At 40.8% G+C, this 23,414-nt stretch overlaps 1 protein-coding gene across 1 annotated transcript in view; it reads left to right on the forward strand.

The window, feature by feature from the left end:
• The window catches only part of LOC122551046 (sestrin-3-like), a 63,899-nt gene extending 42,244 nt beyond the window's left edge, over window positions 1-21,655 (forward strand). Inside the window, 3 exon segments of the mRNA XM_043692689.1 lie at window positions 1,965-1,980; window positions 10,029-10,186; window positions 21,569-21,655. Coding sequence (XP_043548624.1) covers window positions 1,965-1,980; window positions 10,029-10,186; window positions 21,569-21,655 — 261 coding nt within the window.
• Window positions 21,656-23,414: the final 1,759 nt, after the last annotated feature.

Here is a 23,414-nt window from a genome sequence, read left to right on the forward strand (position 1 = left end):
AATAAACACTACCTCTGGTCGCCAGCTATTCCAACTCCGTCTCCCACTCCCTTGATGACATGTCGATTCTGGGCCACCTCTAATGTCAAAATGAGGCCACCTCTAAACTGGAGGAACAGCTTTTATATTCTGCCTCGGGAGTTTGCAGACCAATGGCCTCAACATAGAGTTCACCAGCTTCAAAATCTCCCCACCCGAACCTCATCCCATTCCAGCCCTCCCTCTCCTCACCTCTTTGACCTGACCTAATCTGTTCCACTTCCTGCTCCACCCTTCCCACTGACCAAATCACAATAACCCCCTGCCTGTGTCTACCTATCATCAGGGCAGAAGTGAGGACTGGAGATCTGAGTCAAGATTACAGTGGTGCTGGAAAAGCAATGTCAGACAGCATCTGAGGAGCAGGAAAATCAACGTTTCGGGCAGGAGCCCTTCATCAGGAATCCTGATGAAGGGCTCCTGCCCAAAACATCGATTTACCTGCTCTTCGGATGCTACCTGACCTGCTATGCTTTGCCAGCACTACTGTAATCTTGACTCTACCTATTATCACCCCACCTATCTTTCCTCCAGCCGCACTCCCCCACTTATTTCTGAGCTCCCTTCCTCCTCCCCAGGCCTGATGAAGGACACAAAATGAAAACATTCCTGCTCTGATGCTGTCTGACCTGCTGTGCTCTTCCAGCTGACTGTTTTATCGACTCCGACTTCCAGCATCTACAGTCCTTACTATCTCAAGGGCTTAACCTTTGTTTTGATTTCATAGGGGAAAAGAAGCTGAAAGATTTTAAGATGGGGGACTGGAACAAGAGCAGTATCACTGACTCTTGTGGTAGAAGAAGGTACTTGGCAAATTAGCTTGGAAGCATTGAGGAGGTAACTAGGAAGGAAAGGAGGCATCCACAAAGTAGTAAATGGAATCCCTACTTCTGAGAATAGCTGAAAGTTTTGAGTTGAATTGATTTCCAGAGCATTATTGCATACCTTTGGATGATCAGAAAACCAAATATGTCTCTGATACCATGAAGTGCAATAAAATCCTTGGGAAGAAGAAAGCAAAAATGGGTGAATAATGTATGTAGTTATAAACTACATTGTTAATAGCTTGTTTTGTTTTAAATTCATTTGTTTTGTTTATGAAAGTGAAATCATGTGGCATCATTCTACTTTATAAAATGGTGGAAGGTCAGGATGTTGACAGTTTGACAATTCAAAATTGATAGAAAAGCAATCGTTGAAGGCATAACATGTGCAAAGTGTACAGTAGTCAGAATCAAGTGGGCCAAATGTTTACATGGTGCACCATCCCTGATGGTCGTACAGGAAATGGATGTCCCTTTACGTGCTCACATTTTGTTTTATATCTTTTTGATTACAATGAAAATTTGAATTGCTGGTGGTGTTCATGATTAGATTACTTACAGTGCGGAAACAAGCCCTTTGGATTAACAAGTCCACACCGACTCTCTGAAGAGTAATCCACCCAGATGCATTTCCCTCTAATTACTGCTACGGGCAATTTAGAATGGCCAATTCACCTGACCTGCACATCTTTGGACTGTGGGAGGAAACCGGAGCACCTGGAGGAAACCCACGCAGACACGGGGAGAATGTGCAAATTCCACACAGACAGTCGCCCAAGGCTGGAATCGAACCTGAGTCCCTGGCGCTGTGAGACAGTGGTGCTAACCACTGAGCCACCATGTTGCCCATGATGAAGGGAATAGTTTTCACTGGTATTACAATAAGTACTAGAGTTCAAGTTGAGCCAAGTAAATAAACTTTAACCTGGTGTTGTGATTTTTTTTATATACATAGTCCAACAGGTTTATTTGGAAGCAATAGCTTTTGGAGTGCTGCTACTTCATCAGGTGGTTGTCCGATGACCTGATGAAGGAGCAGCACTCTGAAAGCTAGTGCATCCACATAAACCTGTTGGACTATAACCTGGTGTTGTGATTTTTAACTTTGTACACTGCAATCCAACACCGGCATCTCCAAATCAAAAGTAAATAAAAGCATACTGAGGGGGGAATTTCTATGTTCAATGTCCACAATACTAATGGTACCAGCCAATGGTTCTACCTGGGGCTAGAATTCACAAAAGCCATACAATGAGGGAAGAATCCAGTGACATGACAGGGAGTGTCGGATTAAATTGCATTTATTTCAATGCAAGAGGGCTGATGAGTAAGGCCAATGAACTCAGGGCATGGATAGGTACATGGGAATGGGATATTCTAGCCATTACAGAAGCATGGCTTAGGGAGGGACAGGACTGGCAGCTTAATGTGCCAGGGTATATGTGCTTTAGGTGGGGCAGAGGTGAAAGAAGGAGAGGAGGGGAATTTACATTTTTGATTGAGGCGAATATCACAGCATAAATCAGATGAAATAACTGAAGGATCATTCAATAAGAAGGGGTTGTACTCTTGGCCCCCAAGTAGCTAATGGGAATTAGAGGAACAAATATGCAGTGAGACTGGGGAAACTTACAGGAGCAAAAGGGTTGTCATAGGGGATTTTAATTTTCTTCACATAGACTGGGACTGCCAGAGCTTTAATGGCTTAGATGGGGTGGAAATTGTTAAGTGCATTCAGGAAAGCTTATTCAAACAGTATATAGAGTGTCCTACTCAGGAAAGGGCAAACCTCGACTTACTCTTGGGAAATAGGACAGAGCAGGTGACGGAAGTGATAGTGGGTGACTTTTGGACCAGTGACCATACTTCTAGGAATTTTAAAATTGTTTTCAAGAGTGCAAAAATGGTCTACAGATTCAAGTTCTAAATGGGGGCAAGGTGAATTTTGATGAAATTAGGAGCTTGCAGGGTTTGATTGGAATACTTTGTTTAGAGACAAAGGGACCTCTGAAAAGCGGGTGGCCTTTAAAAGTGTGATAACTAGAATTCCAGGTGAGGGTGAACGGTGAAGGGCAAGGTTGGCAGGAATAGGGAACCCTGGATGACAACAGATATTGAGACTTGGACTAGAAAAAAAGGCACGGTTCCAGTATAGGTGGCTGGGATCAAAGGAATCCCTGGAGGTATACAGGGAATACATGAGCTTACTGAAAAAGGAAATCAGGAGGGCAAAAAGCAGGCATGAGATAGCTTTGGCTGAGAAGATTAGGATGAATCCAAAGAGATTCTTTAAGTATATTAAAGGAAAAAGAATAGCTAGAGAGAATAGGACCCCTCAACGACCAAAGTGGACATATAATTGTGGAACCACAGGAGGTGGATAAGGTTCTCAATGAAAATTTCTCCTCTGTGTTTACCATGGAGAAAGAAATGAAGACATGGGAACTTGAAGTTAGTGGTGATATCTTAGGGATATCATAGTAGAGGAGATGTTGGATGTAGTAGAATACATGAAGTCAGATAAATCTCCTGGTCTTGACCAGATATATCCAGGAATACTGCAAGAGGCTGATATGTTTGCATCATCATTAACCACAGGTGAGGTCCTGGAAGACTGGAGGGTAGTGCATGTTGTACCATTATTCAAGAAGGGCTGCAAAGAAAAGCCTGGTAACTGTAGACCAGCAAGTTTAACATCTGTGGTAGGTAAACTACTTGAGAAGATTCTGAGAGATGATATAAATGCATTTGGAAAAACAGGGTTTGATTAGGAGTAGCCATTCATGGCTTTGTGTGTAGGAAATCATGCTCACAAATTTGTTAAGGTTGTTTAATGAAGCGACCAGAAATGTTAACAAAGGTAGGATGGTAGGCATAGTCTATATGGATTTCAGTAAGGCCTTTGATAAGGTTCTACATGGTAGGCTGCTCTAGAAGGTTAAATTGCATGGAATCCAGGGTGAGCTAGCAACTTGGATACAAAATTGGCTTGATGGTAGGAAGCAGAGGGTAACAATGGAAGGATGCTTGGTGGACTAGAGGCCTGTGACTAGCGGTGTGTCAGGGGTCAGTGCTGAGCCCATTACTGTTTGTTATATCAATGATTTGGATGAGAATATCCAAGACATGATTAGTAAGTTTGTAAATGACACTAAACTAGGCAGTATCATGGACAATGAGGAAGGTTATCAGAAATTGCAGCAGAACCTTGACCAGGTAGGGAAGTAGGCCAAGAAATGGTAATTGGAGTTTAATATAAACAAGTGTGACGTCTTGCATTTTGGAAAGTCAAATCAAGGTAGGAGTTTCATAGTGAATGGTAGAGCCTTAAGGAGTGTAGTGAAACAGAGGGATCTTTTGAGTTCAGGTGCACAGTTTTCTAAAGTGGACTCTGGGGTAGACAGAGTGGTGAACAAGGCATTTTGGCATGTTTGCATTCATTGGTCAGTGCATTGTGTAAAGGGGTTAGGACATCATATTGCATCTGTACAGGACATTGTTGAGACATTCAATTCTGGCCTCTATGCTATAGGAAAGATGCTGTTAAACTTGAATAGGTACAAAAAAAGATTTAAAATATGTTATTGAGACTGGAGAGTTTGTGCTATTAGGAGAGGCTGAATAGGTTAGGACATTTCTTCCCTGAAGTGTAGGATGCTGAGGAGTGACCTTTTTAGAGATTTATAAAATCATTGGGGGCATGGATAGGATGAATAGCCAAGATCTCCCCCCCCCCCACCTCCACCAGGGTAGGGGAGTCCAAATCTAGAGGACACAGGTTTAAGGTGTGGAGAAAGATTTTTAAAGCGACTTTCCTCGCAGATGTTGGTGCATGTATGGAATGAGCTGTCAGAGTAAGTGCTGGAGGCTGATACAGTTCCAACATCTAAAAGACAACTGGATGGGTATATGAATAGGAAAGTTTTAGAGGGATATGGGGCAAATGGGACTACACTAGTTTAAGATATTTTAGTCAACATGTGCTGCATGACTCTAATACCTGTGACTAATCCTTGCTTTCCAGGCATATCTCAGAAGGGATTTTTTTGCTGTCTTCTGTGAAGAGTTGTCATTTCCTTTTAATCCGTTATCAATTCTTCATTTCAGATTATAAGGGGCCTACGTTTGTCTTCATCCATGTTCTTTCCCTTTTTACACACTTATAGAAGTTCTGACAGTCAGCTTTTATGTTCTTTGTAAGTTTACTCTTGTGCTCTATTATTCTACCCTTAACTGACAACTTTATGCTTCTTTGTTGAACTCTAAATTGTTCCCAAATCACTGCCGTACTGATGCTTCTAGAAACTTTAAATGGCTCCTCTTTAGGACGGCATGGTGGCTCAGTAGTTAGCACTGCTGCCTCACAGCACCTGGGTCCCAGGTTCGATTCTAGCCTTGGGTGACTGTCTGTGTGGAGTTTGCACATTCTCCCTGTGTCTGTGTGGGTTTCCTCCCCGTGCTTTGGTTTCCTCCCACAGTCCAAAGATGTGTGGATCAGGTAAATTTGCCATTCTAAATTGCCCATAGTGTTAGGCACATTAGTCAGAGGGAAATGGGATTGGACGGGTTGCTCTTCGGAGGGTCAGTGTGGACTTGTTAGGCTGAAGGACCTGTTTCCACACTGTTGGGAATTTTATATTACAGTGTATTTTGTTTGCAATTGTTGGGCCAGTTTTTAAGTTGTAGTCCTTCACTGAAAAGGAATGTATAATTATTACAATGCATACAATCACTTCATTAATATTAAATACTTACCTATCCAGTGTTACATCATGTAATGAAGTTACCCAGTTAATTGCAGCCAACCCATCCCTCATAACTTCAGCGTTCCCTTTGTTTGAATTTGGGACTCTCATTTCAGATTGGACATATTCACTTTTTAACTCAATAATAAATTCCATCATGTTATAGTTACTTTTTTGTCCTAAATAACGCCTAACAACAAGATTATTAATTACCGCCTTCTGAAAACCAAATCTAGGATCGTGTGTTCCCTACAAACACAGAATGTTGGAGGAATTCAGCAGTCTGGCAGCATCGGTGGTGAGAGAAATAGATACCATTTGAATCTCGTATGAAACTATTTCAGAACTGAAAGATTTCTTCTAACAACTGGTTAATTCTGTTTCTGTATCCACTGATACTTCCAGACCTGTTGGATTTCTCCAGCATTCTGTTTCAGATTTTGTTTCAGATTTCCAACATCCACAGTATTTATTACTAGCCGTTCCTTAGTTGGTTCTCATCATGTTGGTCCAAAAAATCATCTTTGTGTGTGTCCCTGTAGATATCTCTAATTGCAATCATAGTCTTTCAAATAATTTATATAATAGTTCATTTGTCCACCTTTATTGCGAGTGTCCATGCGTTTAGATTTAATACCTTGTAGATTTGCACTTTTTTTTAAAACAGTAACCCTGTTTACTGTTAGTCCCTGTTTAGTTTTTCATTTTTGCTTTTTATTTTTCTATCATTCATTTGCATCTTTGTTTCCCTCACTTTAGACTCCAGCTCAGATTCATAACCTGTGGCACTCTGGTTTAAGACCCTGTGACAGCTGGGACTCTAATCCTCTGAGTGTGCTATGGCACCCCCCTTCCCTCCCTGAAGTTACTGCACTCCTGGAGGAGTTCCAAGTCATTTGTTATCCTCTTGCCTAGCCCCTGCTGCACTCAGCACATGGGTAGAGAAATGAAATGCCCATCAGAGTATGTCAACCTGACTTTCTGTGGTAGTCACTACACGTGAATGAAGCCCTGCATTCAAATGCCTTGGACATGGCAGAATTCGTGGCATGCATGGTATCCTCCACACCCCATGTAAAGTTGCGTGTTATCCCTGCAATCTGTGCCATACTTACTAATGCATTTAATACAACTCCAGAAGGCTTTTTGTGGTGATGACCAAAGGGTTGCCATCATCATAGCACCGAGCAAGGGTCTTGCTCCTAACACTCATCCGTTCATCTTGGGTCTCCATGTCACATCATCCCTCAGTTGCTTGGATTTGACTGTACTGTGCTCACCACACTGTGTTCCCAAACCTATATTGAATCATCCATTAATGGAAAGTAACTGTGCTGGTGGAGATGGCCAATGAAGCAGGTGATGGTGTAATCTCAAGAGCAATGTGGAGTCTTTGAACAGCTTTTCCTGTGGCCTGATCTTGCCTGGTGAGGACTAGAGATAATAAAGAATGTTGTTAAGAATCATTACAGTTAATCAAATCCATCCTGTATGCTCAATTGGTACCAGCAAAAGAGTGCCTCTACCTCCCTAGTAGATGCTGGTATTGGCCTGGGGTGTATAAAGTTAAAAGTCACACAACACCAGATTATAATCCAACAGGTTTAATTGTCATCAACCACCTGATGAAGGAGCGTCGCTCTGAAAGCTAGTGTGCTTCCAATTAAACCTGTTGGACTATAACTGGTGTTGTGTGATTTTTAACTTTGTCTACCTCCCTACTTCTGGATATTCCAGTCACCTTGCCTGTTATTGGAGAAATCAGAATCTGATCAATGATCTCCTTTACATCACCTTGATTCCTCCTTATCTATCTCTTCTCCTGGCCATTGTGTCTTGTTTGTCCTGCATGATAAAGTATAGACTTAGTGACATATGAAGTGACACCAAACCTCACTGAATGCATGCATCCTTATTTCTCAGATAGGCCTGTCAGGCCCACTTCGCATTCAGATGCACACAAGGTACAATTCCACAAACTGCTTCAATTACCAAGTCATCCTTTTATTCCGCATTGCTGTTCATCCATACATATGAATTCATGATGACCACAGGAGAGATTTCTGCTGAAGATGCAACACTGGCACTTATCTTGGTAGACTGGGCCAGGTTGTTACCTGCACTGCATGTAAACTCTGCACATTACCACACAGTTGTTCACTTCCATCCAGACTACTTATCATATTTGGTCAGATGACCATCTGATGTTGTTAACAGGAAGAGTTACCTGGCTTTGCCTAAAGGCCTGGAGGAGAACCTGCAGGAGGCATTGCTGAGCTGTGAGGCTGATTTTCTGCAAACTTTGGACATCAGCTCTGATCTGGTGTTTGAATTAATTTTCTTCAAGCACGTTTCAGCACTGTGATGTTCCAGCATTACCACACAGTCTCCCTGTTTGAACAGAGGCTCTTTAGATATGGCAGTAACATCACTGAACTAATAATAGAGGCCCAAGCTAATGAAGTGTGGAGATGGGTTCAGAACTTTTTACAGGAAATTAAAGTGCAATAATAAATATCATGTTATCTCAATGATGTTAACTATAACAATCGATTGTTGTAAAATTCTACCTGGTTCACTATTATCCTTTTGAGGAGGGAGATTGGCTATCTTTGCTTCATCTGACCTACATGTGACACAAGGCCCACAGCAATGTAGTTGATTCTTGACCATCTTCTAAATTGGCTGAGGAATCATTGCATAAGGGCGATTAGGAATAAATAACAAATAATGGCTTTGCCAGTGATGTTTATATCTTGGGTGATATAAAGGCAGATGTATGCATTCATAGAACATAAAACATTACAGCGCAGTACAGGCCCCTTGGCCTTCAATGTTGCGCTGACCTGTGAAATCAATCTAAAGCCAATCTAACCTATGCTATTCCATTTTCTTCCATATGACTATCCAAAGACCATTTAAATGACCTTAAAGTTGGTGAGTCTTTTACTGTTGCAGGCAGTGTGTTCCACGCCCCTACTACTGAGTAAAGAAACTAGGTCTGATATCTGAGCTGAAAATGTGTTGCTGGAAAAGCGCAGCAGGTCAGGCAGCATCCAAGGAACAGGAGAATCGACGTTTCGGGCATAAGCCCTTCTTCAGGAATCGCAGCAGGTCAGGCAGTATCCAGCAACACATTTTCAGCTCTGATCTCCAGCATCTGCAGTCCTCACTTTCTCCTATGTTTGATATCTGTCCTATATCTATCATCCCTCAATTTAAAGCTATGCCCCCTATTGCTAGCCATCACCATCTGAGGAAAAAGGCTCTCACTATCCACCCATCTAACCCTCTGATTAACTTGTATGTCTCAATTAAGTCACCTCTCAACCTCCTTCTCTCCAACAAAAACAGCCTCAAGTCCTTCAGCCTTTCCTCATAAGACCTTCCCTTCATACCAGGCAACATAGTGGTAAATCTCCTCTGCACCCTTTCCAATGCTTCCACATCCTTCATATAATGCCGCAACCAGAACTATACTCAATACTCCAAGTGTATTTGCACCAGAATTCTGTACAGGTCCAACATGACCTCATGGCTCTGAAACTCAATCTGTCTACCAATGAAAGCTAACACACTGTATGCCTCCCTAACAACCCTATCAACCTGGGTGGCAACTTTCAGGGATCTATACACATGGACACAGCCATCTCTCTGCTCGTCCACATTACCAAGAATCTTACAATTAGCCCAGTACACTGTATTCCTGTTAGTCCTTCCAAAGTGAATCACCTCTCACTTTTCTATGTTAAACTCCATTTGCCACTGCTCAGCCCAGCTCTGCAACTTATCTTTGTCCCTCTGTAACCTACAACATCCTTCCAGCCTGTCCACAACTCCACTGACTTTAGTGTCATGCATAAATTGACTAATCCATCCTTCTATTCCATCATCCAGGTCATTTTGTAAAAATGACAAACAATAGTGGCCCCAAAGCAGATCTGTGGTACACCACTGAATTCCAGGATGAACACTTTCCATCAACCACCCCCCTCTGTCATCTTACAGCTAGCTAATTTCTGATCTGAACCGCTATATTGCCCTCAATTCCATGCTTTCTGCAATAGCTTATCATGGGGAATCTTATCAAACGCTTTACTGTAATTTATATACCACATCAACTGCTTTACCCTCATCCACCTGTTTGGTCACCTTCTCAAAGAACTCAATAAGGTTTGTAAGGCACAACCTACCCTTCACACATTCCATGCAAAATACCGATACTTGCAATTTTAAATGTCAGAAATAGTGAGACAAGTAAATATAGAAGTGGCATGTGGTTGCTTTTATGATGATGGGACTATCACGATTTTGACACAATCTTAGTCACAATGTGAAATAAACTCCAATTGTGATTTTATTTATTTTGCAATTGCTACTTAAGACTTCTAGAAGATTTCCTATTTGGAATTGATTACTTTGTTTTGTTCAAGGTATGACGATTATGATTATGGTGAAGTCAATCAGTTATTAGAGCGAAGCCTGAAGGTTTATATTAAGACAGTGACCTGCTACCCTGAAAAAAACACAAAATGCATGTATGATAGCTTTTGGCACCAATTCAAACATTCTGAAAAGGTGAGTGCATCTAACTTGAGAAATTATTTCTTGTTGAGCTCGATGGGTCTGTTGGAAATCGAACATACTTTTTAGCAAAAATGCAAAACAAATCTTACATTCCTCTTTTTATATAAATGAACGATAAATGTTGAACATTCTTTCCCTACCATTCTATTTTGTGGGCATTAACTCATCAAGTTATCGTTTTGTAGCACCAAGAGTCCATTTTTTTTTCAGTAACCATTATTTAGTCTTTGAGCCTTGGTTGTAAGTATAATATCCACTGATTGTGACAGTAGTATGGGCAATAATGAAAATCACCTGCTATCATGGGTGAATGGTTAACCTATAAGTTGTACTCTTCATCAGCCTTTCAGTGCGGACTTCACTTTATTGGTTCTATAACAAATGGTTTTGTTCGAGCTATAGCTGTAATGAGTGATAAGTAAAATTTGCACTGCATTCCATTCTCTTCTATCTACAATGCAACAGCTCTGTTCAGATGAATTTCCTGAAGCACTACACTGTTGCTCTGACAGACTGAAACTAACAGTCTGGAGATCAACCTCCATAGAATTTTTTTTCAGGATTGAAATCCATCGATATTCAGGTGTCACACTTTAGAAAGTAGCATCTTCTAATTGTATGTTTCTCTTTTTCACCTCCACTACGACCTCATGCTAATAAAATAGTATTATGAAGAAAAGTCCTACTGGAATCAAAACATTAACTCTGTTTCTCTTTCCCCAGATGCTGTCAGATCTAAGTTTCTTGAGCATTCTGAGTGTTTGTTTCAGGTTTCCAGAATTCACAGTATTTTGATTTTCAGCATGAGGCCTGAATAGTGACAAATATGTCATTTCTAGTTTCTCGTGGTCCTTGTAATTATGCCTAACTAGTCAATGTACCCTATAATGCTTGCTATCTTATAATTCAATGCACTTTGTAAGATATGCCTCATCTTGTTAAGGCTCAATGGTGTTTGTATTTTCACTGCTAATTAGATAGGATCAGCTAAGAGACGAGAATTGCTGAAGTGTGTCACCATTCCCCCACCTCAAAAATTATATTTTGATTTAAATTTGTAAGTTTCTTTTGGTTTATGATTTTTTTTGTAGTACCCTCAAGGGGCTGCTAATCTTTTTTTGTTGTTCACTTAATTTGATTCATTTTCAATATTCGAAAGGAGGATTGTCAGCAGCTCTGTACCCCAACTTTGAGCTACCAGTGGATGGTGGAAGTGAGGATTGCAGATGCTGGAGAGTCAGAGTTGAAAAGTGTGACACTGGAAAAGCAGGTCAGGCAGCATCCGAGGAGAAGGAAAGTTGATGTTTCAGGATCATTCCTGATGAAGGGCTTATGCCTGAAATGTCAACTATCATGCTCCTTGGATGTTGTCTGATCTGCTACACTTTTCCATTGCCACAGTTTTCGACTATACCAGTGGCTGCTGCCAAAACATAAAACACCCAGCACCTTTTTCTTGGACAACAATCCGCTATCAAAGTTCTCTGCTTCACAATTCCTGCCATAAGCCTCTCCAACTCTGGTTATTTTAAGGCACACTTTGTAGAGCCTTTGTTTTTGATTTAAGTTTTCATTTACCTGCATGAATAACACCCAAATGATGTTTATCTTCTTGTCTGATAACACTCTTGTGTACCATCCTGGATTGTTTTCCTATGTTGGATGCACAATATAAATACAATTTTGCTGTGGCTGTGAATTACACCTAGACTTTAATTGTCATTTCGCTCCTTAGTCTCTCGGATTGCATTTCATCTTAATCTACCACAAATTCTTAAGTATATTATTTTACAAAATATTCTCCGGAACCTTGAGATTAGTCAGTTATTATCTATTGAGCCAGAAATGATTCTAAGATAGTACTGTTCCTCAGAAGATTCATCAGATATTTATGCATTGCATGTCATGTAGACAGTACGTAACTTCCAGAATGGTCTGTTTTAGGCAAGCATCTTGTTTTTCAAACATGCTAAAAGGGGTAAGGTATTTGCTACCCTGGTCTCACCACTTGTTATCTTCCCAGCTTCCATGCTATCTTCTCTCCGAAGCCTATGCTTTGTTCCCATCCTTGGCTAAACTCTGTTGCTTTATCTTTCTTGGCACAGAATGGGGACATCCTCAGATTCTATTTCCAAATAAAGCCTCCAGGGTAATGCTAGTTCAGCCACATTACTTTTTCACAGAAACTCTGCTGAACCAGCATATGAATGTGTTTATTTGTTATTATGGACCAGACCAAACCCCTTCAAACTATATGAAGAGGATAGCCTAGACCCAAATTATTTCTTATTTTAAAGGCAAGTGCCAGGAATTGTGGTCCAGATGCATTTTAATTAGTCAAACTACAAAATTTGAAGCAAAACACACTTTATTCATACACTATAGTTAAAATACAAACAGAAGAAAGAAGAAATTGGAATAGCCTAACTTTTTGGTGAAAACGGCTCAGTGGTTAGCACGGCTGCCTCACAGTGCCAGTGGCCCAGGTTTGATTCCAGCCTTGGGCGACTGTCTGCATGGAGTTTGCACATCCTCCCCATGTCTGCATGGGTTTCCTCCCACAGTCCAAAGATGTGCAAGTTAGGTGAATAGGCCATGCTAAATTGCCCGTAGTGTTAGGTGCATTAGTCAGGGGTGAACGTAGGGGCATGGATTTGGATGGGTTGCTCTTCAGAGGGTCAGTGTGGACTTGTTGGGCCGAAGGGCCTGTTTCCACACTGTAGGGAATCTAATCTAAACATTAACTGTTCTAATATAGTGATCCTCCATAAACACACTTTTGGCAAAGGCCAACTGAGTAAGTAATACAGATTGTCTCATACAATTCTAGCAACAGGAAGAGAACTCCCAGTTTTTATCTGCAACAGAGGAAAAACAACTTCCACATCCAGCTTCAAGATCTCAGCAACTGCTACTAAAAATCTAAAACTAAAAATCTCGGTTCTGCGGAAGCTTAGCCCCACCTATTCAGGCTGCTTCTATTGTTCCAACTTATTATATTAAAAAAAGCTTCACATTTCACCTCTGTCTTAAAACCGCTCTTCACAAAACGAGGACAAAATACATCTCTGAAAGCCATAATATCGTCACAGTGGCTTGGCATTTTTTTATTTTAACCTGACTACTTTCTTGAATAAGAATAAATGAAAACAGATCTTAAATAATTTGATTGTTACTTCTGAAGTTAATTAAAACACACTACCTCATTCTAATACAGCTAGAAATTCATGTGGATTTACAAATTAACTCCTGTCATACCCAAATTGCTCACTAATTGTTTGGAGAACTTGCTCCTAATTTTTTTTTAATGTGCCAAAACATCAATACAGATATGCTTTAAACTAGTTGAGAATATGTTAGGAACTTTGACATCAAAAAATCCTCAGTAACTCCAGGAATTTGAGACAAAAGGTAAGGCTTTTTGAAAAAAATTAACATTTATACTAGAATCTCTAACATTAAGAGAAACCACTGTGAAATGCTGAAATTCTCCAGAACTAATTAGTGTACCATTTTATTTTGTTAACGATTTACAATGTATAAATTATTTCTACATTTGGAAGTGCGATTTATTTTTAAAACAATAACTTTACCAGGTGCTTTCTCCTTGTATTTTTCCATCAGATATTTTTCCAGTTTTAAACTGATGAAACAATTTGAGGCTCCTCATAATTTGTGCTTCCACTGCTGCATGTTTTCTGATTACTCTGTTCAAAGATGTTATTATACACTTTGGAGCAGATGGGACTTGAACCTGACCCACTCTGCCACAAGAGCTCCGTACAATTGTTTGATCCTGACTATTAGAGCAGCTGTGTATTTGATGTGGTGGTTCATCTGCTCTAATCCAATTAAATGTTAACGTTACAACCATTAGAGCAAGATTCAATGGATTACCAAATGTGCTAGTTGTCTCCAAGTACACATAAAATAATTCGTTAGTTGTGAAGTGCAGCCATATTGTGGCTTGGACCCTCAACCTTCCAATTTGAGCAGGTGTACCAACTAAAAGAGGGCTGTCTCTAGACCAGAAAGTTAATGTACAAATGAAAAGTTCCACCTGCCCCAGTGGCTTGTAATAACATCCATGAATAGATTGATTTAACATGTGTTCATGGAATGTGGTGCAGTGGTAGTGCCCCTACCTCTGAGCCATTGTACCTGGGTTCATGTCATAAATGTATATCGTAACCTGTCTGAATAACACTATTAAGATGTACATGATCAACTGAACCAAGCTGACACTTGTACTATTGTGATTGATGAAGTATGATGATTTCTAGTTCAACATCATCTTCAGCATTTTATCCCATGATCACTGTTCAGTATTTAGTACTGAACTGGTGCATCTTGAATGTGCATAATCTCCAAAGACAGTGTTCTGTTATGACTTAGATTTATGACAACAATATCCTATATTTTGAGATTTGAAATTTACTTTATAACACAACCTGGAGGTTTCTCTATATATCACATGCACCGTACAGCATCCTTGGAAGACAAGAGGCGGTGCAGTCTGCCTCCTAACCAACACCATCTGGTGCAGGGTCATAGGGGCCCTGGTGAGTTACTGCTCCCTGGACCTAGAATATCTAACAGTGAAATGCCATTTGAGTTTACCTCTGCTATCCTGACAGCAGTCTACATGGCTCCTAATGTGGAAATGCTCTTGATGAGATGGTGTACTCGAGATAGGTAAGGCTTTGTAGCATTCTATCACAAACAGAGACTTCAATCGAGCCAACCTCGAGGGTGCTACCAAAATATCATCAACCTATCTCCACTCTCACCAGGGGGCTGAACATCATTTGGGGAATGGGTCTCTGTGGGTTGCGCTTTGGCGGGTCGGTGTGGACTTGTTGGGCTGAAGGGCTGTTTCGACACTGTAAGTAATCTAATATAGTCTAATCATTTAACCATTGCTACACAACGATCAAAGATGCCTACCACTCCATACCCCGTCCACATTTTGGAAATTCAGATCGCACGATTTTGTTCTTCCTCACAGCTTACAAGCAGAAGTTGAAATGTGAGGACCCATTATAGAAAGTAATACAGTGCTGGTCTGAGGCTTCTGCAGAACTGCTTGAATTGGTGGACTGATCCATATTCCAGAATATAACTTCCAACCGAGGTGAGTATGTCCACTGTCACGGACTTCATTAGCAAGCATGTAGAGGACTGTATGCCAAAGAACTCGACCTGTATGTTCCACGCTGGAAACTGGTTGAACCAGGAAATCTATTGACAACTGAAGACCAGGTATGCAGTGTTCAAGTCAGATGACCATAACCTTTACAGGAAATTCAGATACGACCTTCATAAGGCCATTAGAGATGCCAAGAGACAAAGGATTTTATCTGTAATTGTACTATCTTTACTTTGAGAAAATTTCTGTTCCTTTGGAACCTAGTATATTTCATTTATAATTTCCATCTATTAAACATCAGTTGAGTACAAATATCACTTAAGCACCTTTACCATGGAGCTCAGCTGAAGAATAAGATGAGCAGCAGCAGTATGGATTACGTTTGAGACCCAAACTAACCATTTGCTGTCTGTGGCGAGGCCTACATGATATATGGACTACAAAGTGAAGCAGAACAGAATAGTGGACAAAAATAAATCCCGCCCCTGCCCATTCCCCTCATGCACTCAATACATTCTATTCTTGGTTTGAATAGAAGGTCAGTGAAACCATCTCATCTCCCCTGACAGCCTCAGATGCACCTGTTCTCTCAGTCACTTGCAGACATCAGATTGACCTTCTTGAGATTGAACCTATGGAAAGTAACTGAAATGCATTCAGATTCTGTGTGGACCAGCTGCATTTGCTGACATCTTTAACATCTTTGCTACAACCAGAGGTCGCCAAGCTACTTCAAGAAAACCACCATCATTCAGTACCAAAGAAAGCACATGCAACATGCCTCAGTGACCACCATCCAGTGGCTCTGACCTCCATAATTATGAACTACTTCAAGAGGTTAGTCATGGCTCATACCAACTCCCACCTCCCAGTGTGCCTTGATCCCTTACAACTTGCTTACTGCTGGAACAGGTCCATGGCAGATGCTATTTTCCTTGCCCTCATTCCCTCATTCTCTGGAATGTCTGGATATTAAGGATACCTATGTCAGGCTTCTAATTATTGAATACAGCTCTGCCTTCAACACTATAATCCCAAACAAACTAATTTCTAAATTCAAAGACCTAAGTCTCTGCTCCATCCTTTGCAACTTGATCCTTGACTTCCTGAGCTGGATATTAAGCAATTACAAGACTGAATATAGTAAAGAGTACATGGTGGTGTGGTGTAAAGATAACAACCTCTACCTCAACGTCAGCAAAACTGAAGAGCTGGTTGATTTCAGGAAGCAATGAGGATGGCCTGCCCCTATCTACATCAATGAACCTGAGGTGAAAAGGGTCAAGTTCCTAGGAGTAACTATCAACAATCTGTCCTGGACCACACATGTTGATGGGAAGGTCAGGAGGCTAAGGAAATTTGACATCATTATAAAGTTGAAGGCATGTACTGTACCTTTTGAGAGTGAAAGCTGTTTTACATAGAACTTGCAGGCAACTGTCGTGCGACTGACTAGCTATCTGTATGTATTAGAAAATTCAAAATATATAACTAGATACCTTCGTTGTTTTGACCACCATTCAAATCTAACCAATCAATTTAAAATATGCCTCAGATACTAAAACCCAATCAAGTTTGGTTGTCAAAAACAATAAATTCAATGAGGCAATCCAATGTTTTGGGGGTATAAAGAAGCAGGCATTTTGAGGTTAGCCAAAGAGAGAGCGAGAGACTGCCATTCAAAACACACTTCAAAAGGTACATTTTTCATATGAAGCAAAAGACCAATGATGCCCAGGGTCCCATCTACAACCAGAGGAAGGAATCACCGAAGATGATTGCTGCTGTCTGATTTTGAAAATTAAACTGATGTAATTTTAATAGGGGTGTGTATTGGAACAGTATATTTGAGAGAGTTTGAGGTAGAAAAAGAAAGAAGGCTTATAGTTATAAATGTAATTGTTTAATGTGCAATTTTAGATTTAACGAATAAATTGATATTTTTCGTTAAATAGTGGAATTTGGGAGTTCTGTCACTCATACTTCAACAGATTACGAGGTGAGATGAGCTTTTCTGGGTGTTTGATTTAATTAGCAGAGGGGTTCACTGCTGGGTATCACCATATTTTATAGATGCACCATAGTAAGAATTCTATCTAGATGCTTCACAGCTTGGCACAGCCCCTGGTCTGCCCAGGACCATAAGAAACTGCAGATAATTGTGAACATAGCCCAGACCATCACACAGGCCAACCTGTTTTTCATTGACTCCATCTACACTTCTCGCTGCCTCAGAAAGGTAGCCATCATCATCAAAGACACCTCCCATCCAGTTATAATCTCTTTCAACCCTTTCCGTCAGGTAGAAGATTCAAAAACTTAAATGCATGTATGAACAGGTCCAAGGACAGCTTCCTCCCTGTTGTTATTAGACTTCTGAACGGACTTCCTTAAATTTCAAATCATGCTTTTGTGTACCTTCTTTGCAGCCAAACTTTGTATTTCTCGCCTGTTCTAGCACCCTGTGATCTTTGTATGGTATGATTCGCCTTTACTGCACACAAAATACAAGAAGGACGGGTTGCACCTAAATTAGAAGGGGACTAATATACTGGCAGGGAAATTTGCTAGAGTTGCTCAGGAGAATTTAAACTGTTCCAGCTCGGCGAACAGAACCACAACAACGAGCACCCGAGCTACAAATCTTCGCACAAACTTTGAAGAATTTAAACTAGTAAGGTGGGGCGTGGGACCCAGGGAGATAGTGAGGAAAGAGATCAATCTGAAACTCGTACAGTTGAGAACAGAGGTGAGTCAAACAGTCAGGGCAAGCGGGGATAAGGTAGGACTAATAAATTAAACTGCATTTATTTCAATGCAAGGGGCCTAACAAGGGAAGGCAGATGAACTCAGGGCATGGTTAGGAACATGGGACTGTGATATCATAGCAATTACAGAAGCATGTCTCAGGGATGGGCAGGACTGGCAGCTTAATGTTTCAGGATACAAATGCTACAGGAAGGATAGAAAGGGAGGCAAGAGAGGAGGGGGAGTGGCATTTTTGATAAGGGATAGCATTACAGCTGTGCTGAGGGAGGATATTCCCGGAAATACATCCAGGGAAGTTATTTGGGTGGAACTGAGAAATACAAAAGGGATGATACCTTTATTGGGATTGTATTATAGACCCCCTAATAGTCAGAGGGAAATTGAGAAACAAACTTGTAAAGAGATCTCAGCTATCTGTAAGAATAATAGGGTGGTTATGGTAGAGGATTTTAACTTTCCAAAAATAGACTGGCACTGCCATAGTGTTAAGGGTTTAGATGGAGAGGAATTTGTTAAGTGTGTACAAGACAATTTTCTGATTCAGTATATGGATGTACCTACTAGAGAAGGTGCAAAACATGACCTACTCTTGGCAAATAAGGCAGGGCAGGTGACTGAGCTGTCAGTGGGGGAGCACTTTGGGGTCAGCGACCATAATTCTATTAGATTTAAAATAATGATGGAAAAGGATAAACCAGATCTAAAAGTTGAAGTTCTAAATTGGAAAGAGTTCAGAGGAAACTTACAAGGATGTTGCCTGGTTATGGAGGGAAGGTCTTACGAGGAAAGGCTGAGGGACTTGAGGCTGTATTTGTTGGAGAGAAGGAGGTTGAAAGGTGACTTAATTGAGACATAAGATAATCAAAAGGTTCAATAGGGTGGACAGTGAGACCCTTTTTCCTCTTATGTTAATGGCTAGCACAAGGGGCATAGCTTTAAATTGAAGGGTGATAAACAGGTGTCAGAGGTAGTTTCTTTACTCTGAGTAATAGGGACGTAGTATGCCCTGCTTGCAACAGTAGTAGACTCACCAACTTTAAGGGCATTTAAAAGGTCATTAGATAGACATTATGATGAAAATGGAATAGTGTAGGTCAGATGGGCTTTGAATTGGTTTCACAGGTCAGCCTAACATTGAGGGCCAAAGGGCCTGTACTGCCCTGTAATGGTCTATGTTCTATATGACAATTAAAAAATCAAATCGAATCAAAATTTGCTTAATCCAAATATCGGTTTTAAAAATAAATTGTTCAGAAATGGTGTAATATATAATTGAATGCAGGTTATACTTTAGTTTTTAAACTTGATCTTGATTTTAAACTTGATCTTGTTAATTTCAAGTTAAAAGCTGTAAATGGTTTCCTTTCATTGAATTTATTAATATTAATTTGTACTTAATTAGCTGCCTAGTTTATCATAACGCACAGATATTCAAGATACCTTTTTCACTAGTAAATTTGTGTTGAAGATTTGACTTGTGCTGACAAAACAATTTACCTTTTAATATTTTTCCTTTTTTACTTCTGCCTTTCCAAATACATCTTTTAAATGAAAAGCAACGACTGATTAGGGATAATTAATGTGGCATTGCGAATGGGAAACAGTGTTTCACTAAATTGATTGAGTTTTTTGAAGAAGTGAGAAAGAAGATTGAAGGCAGAACAATGGACGTTGTCTCTATGCACTTCAGTAAGGCGTTCGACAAGGCTCTGCATGATAGACTGGTTAGCAAGGTTAGATCACATGGAAAACAGGGAGAACTAGCCATTTGGATACAAGATTAAGTCCTACCTTCAAGCCAGAACGTGGTGGTAAAGGATTGTTTTTCAGCCTGCAAGCCTGTCACCAACAGTGTGCCACAATGGATCAGTGCTGGGTCTACTGATTTTTGTCATCTATATAAATAGTTTGAATGTAAATATGGTTTGTAACTTTGCAGATGACACCAAAATAGGTGATGTAGTGGACAGCAAAGAAGGTTGCCTCCAAATACAATGGGTCTTGATCAGGTGAGTAAGTGGGCTGAGGCGTGACAGATGGAATTTAATTTAGATAAATGAGGTGCTGTGTTTTGGTAGAGTAAATCAGGGCAAGACTTGTACACTTAACTGTAAGGTCCTGGGCAGCGTTGTTGCACAAAGAAGCTTTGGATGCCGGTTCATAGTTCCTTGAAAGTGGAGTTGCAGGTAGACAGGGTAGCAAAACTGAGATTTGGTATGCTTGCCTTTATTGGTCAGTGCATTAAGTGTAGGAGTTGAGGTCATGTTGCAGCTGTATATAACATTGGTTTGGCCAGGATTGGACAGGTTGAACTGTAAGGAGAGGCTGAATAGGCTGGAGCTATTTCCCCTGTAGCATCAGAGGAGTTTTATAGAACTCATAACATTATAAGGGGCATGGATAGGGGTGAATAGTCAAGATATTTTTGCCAGGGTGGGGAGTCCAAAACTAGAGAGCATATGTTTAAGGTGAGAGGGAAAAGATTTAAAAGGGATCTGAGGGGCATCCTCTTCACACAATAGGATGGTGCATGCATGTAATGAGCTGCCAGAAGAAGTGTTGAAGGCTGGTACAATTACAAAATTTAAAAGATGGGGATATGAAACAGAAAGGTATAGATCAATGTGGGCCAAATTTTGGCAAATGGGACTGGATTGATTTAGATTATTTGGTTGGCATGGATGAGTTGGACCAAAGGGTATGTTTCCATGCTGTAAATGTGTGATTCTGAATCCTCATTTTGGAAGAGTGAATGGATTTTTAAATTTGGATATGCCAGTAAACTTTCACTTTGGAGAAAGTGAGGACTGCAGATGATGGAGACCAGAGTCGAAAAGTGTGAGCATCAAAGCACAGCAGACCAGGCAGTTTAGGAGCAGGAGAATCGAAGTTTCAGGCAGAATCCCTTCATATTTTTGAAAGAAATGTTTTACATTGCGTCTTCCCAATGGAACATAATTAAGATTAAAATGCAGCACAGAAGGTAACATTCAGCTATGTTTGTGCCAGCTGAATAAACTAGTCAGCCATTTTAATCCCACTTTCCAACTTTACTTGGTCAGTAACCTTGCAGCTTAATGTTTCTGGTTCAGATCCAGATTCCTTTCAAGTGTTGATGGTTTCCACCTTAACCACCAAACTGGACAACAAGTTCCATGTGCTTACCATTGTCTGGGTGCAAGTGTTTCTCCTCATGGTCCCTGCAGTCACCTTAAATCTGTGTCTCTGGCAATTGTCCTCTCCAATAGGGGAGACACTCTATCCAAGCTCCACTTTATTTAGTACATCTCAAGTAAGTGGCCCCTCAGCCTCTACTATTCTAAGGAAAACAACCCTAACCTATCCAATCTTTGCTAATGCAGTGACTTTCAAGTATTGACAACATTTTTAAAAATCTATCAAAACTTCTTATTCCTAAGAGAATCCAGTCAAAGTCTATTCTCCTTTTCTTTCAGATCCATGTTAATTTGCTATTGATGAAAGCACATATGCAAGCAGAACTTCTGTATGCCCTGCGTGCTATAACTCAGTACATGACTTGAAATTCAGGGAAGATATTTTCTCCAGGAATTTTGCTTGCTGACTAATGAAGATGTGAAAGAATGCTGATTCTGAATTGTATCAGGATTGTGATGATGAACATGTTCTAGAAGCTTGTCCTGAATTTTTGCTATTATGTGCAGTTAATACTGTAGAATGATGAAAATGTTCCTAGGATTAACATTGAAAACTAATGTCACAACTAATAACTCACTGATTCACATAACCTAGTTAATATATTTGCCTGTGCTATTCTATTTGCAATCAGTTGTAATGTGAAGTGGTTTGTGAAATATGGGGTGAAAGACAACCTTAATGATTTGAAAAATGTGAATTGAATCATAAAATTTCTAGATATATTGTTGCTTTTAAAACTAGCATGGGCAGTTTACCTTTCTATGAGTTGTTTCCACATTTGCATTACAGTTGAATTGTATTTGCACATGTACCTTCATAAACTAAGCTCACATCATTTACTGCATCCGCTGCACCCGATGTGGCCTCCTCTATATTGGGGAGACAGGCCGCCTACTTGCGGAACGTTTCAGAGAACACCTCTGGGACACCCGCACCAACCAACCAACCCAACCACCCCGTGGGTGAACATTTTAACTCCCCCTCCCACTCCACCAAGGACATGCTTGGCTTCCTCCATCGTCAGACCATGGCAACATGACGCCTGGAGAAAGATCGCCTCATCTTCTGCCTACGAACCCTCCAACCACAAGGGATGAATGCAGATTTCTCCAGCTTCCTCATTTCCTCTCCCCCCACCTTATCTCAGTCCCAAGCCTCGGACTCAGCACTGGCCTATCACCCTCACCTTAACCTCCTTCCACCGAGTGCATTCCCAAGCCCCTCCCCCAAGTCCCTCCTCTCTACCTTTTCTCTTAGCCTGCTTGGCACACCCTCCTCATTCCTGAAGAAGGGCTTATGCCCGAAACGTCAATTCTCCTGCTCCTTGTATGCTGCCTGACCTGCTGCACCTTTTCAGCAACACATTTTACAGCTCTGATCTCCAGTATCTGCAGTCCTCACTTTCTCCGAGAAATCACATAACACCAAGTTTTAGTCCAACAGATTTATTTAGAAACCAGCTTTCAGAGTGCTGCTCCTTCATCAGGTGGTTGTGGAGAATAAGATTGTAAGACACAGAATTTATAGCAAATGTTTACAGTGTGATGTAGCTGAAATTATATATTGAAAAAGACCTGGATTGTTTAAGTCTCTTATCTTTTATGATGACCATGTTGGTTTCAGTTCTTTCATATGTAAATTGCAAAACGTTGTTTTTTAGAAAGTTACATTCTCAAGTGAACTTTAACAACTGGTTTCATGTCGGCCCAGATATTATACTGAAGGTGTTAGCTTCCCTGTGTGGGTATGTCTGTACCATAATGGTCAGATGATTCTGGACTGTGTTATGTGTGTGTGTGTGGTGAGGGAGGTGGGGGGGAGGAAGAGGATGGTTACGATTGTCTGTGAGAGGGTGTATGTGTGAATGTGTAAAGGGGTTTAAGTCTGAAAGAGGGTGTGTGAGTGAGAGGGCGTCTGTGTGTGTGTGTCTGTCTGTATATAGTGCAATGGGGTACCTGTCATGTGATATGAACCCAAGGTCCCAGTTGAGGCCATCCCCATGGTTACCAAACTTGGCTATATCAGCCTATGCTCAGCCACTTTTCACTGTTGCCTATCCCGAAGTCAGCCTTGGAGGACGGTCACCAGAAGCTCCAAGGTTCACTGTCCCAGACCGCTGAAGTG

The sequence above is a fragment of the Chiloscyllium plagiosum genome, chromosome 6 (genome assembly GCF_004010195.1).
Source record: "Chiloscyllium plagiosum isolate BGI_BamShark_2017 chromosome 6, ASM401019v2, whole genome shotgun sequence".
NCBI classification, from domain to species: domain Eukaryota; kingdom Metazoa; phylum Chordata; class Chondrichthyes; order Orectolobiformes; family Hemiscylliidae; genus Chiloscyllium; species Chiloscyllium plagiosum.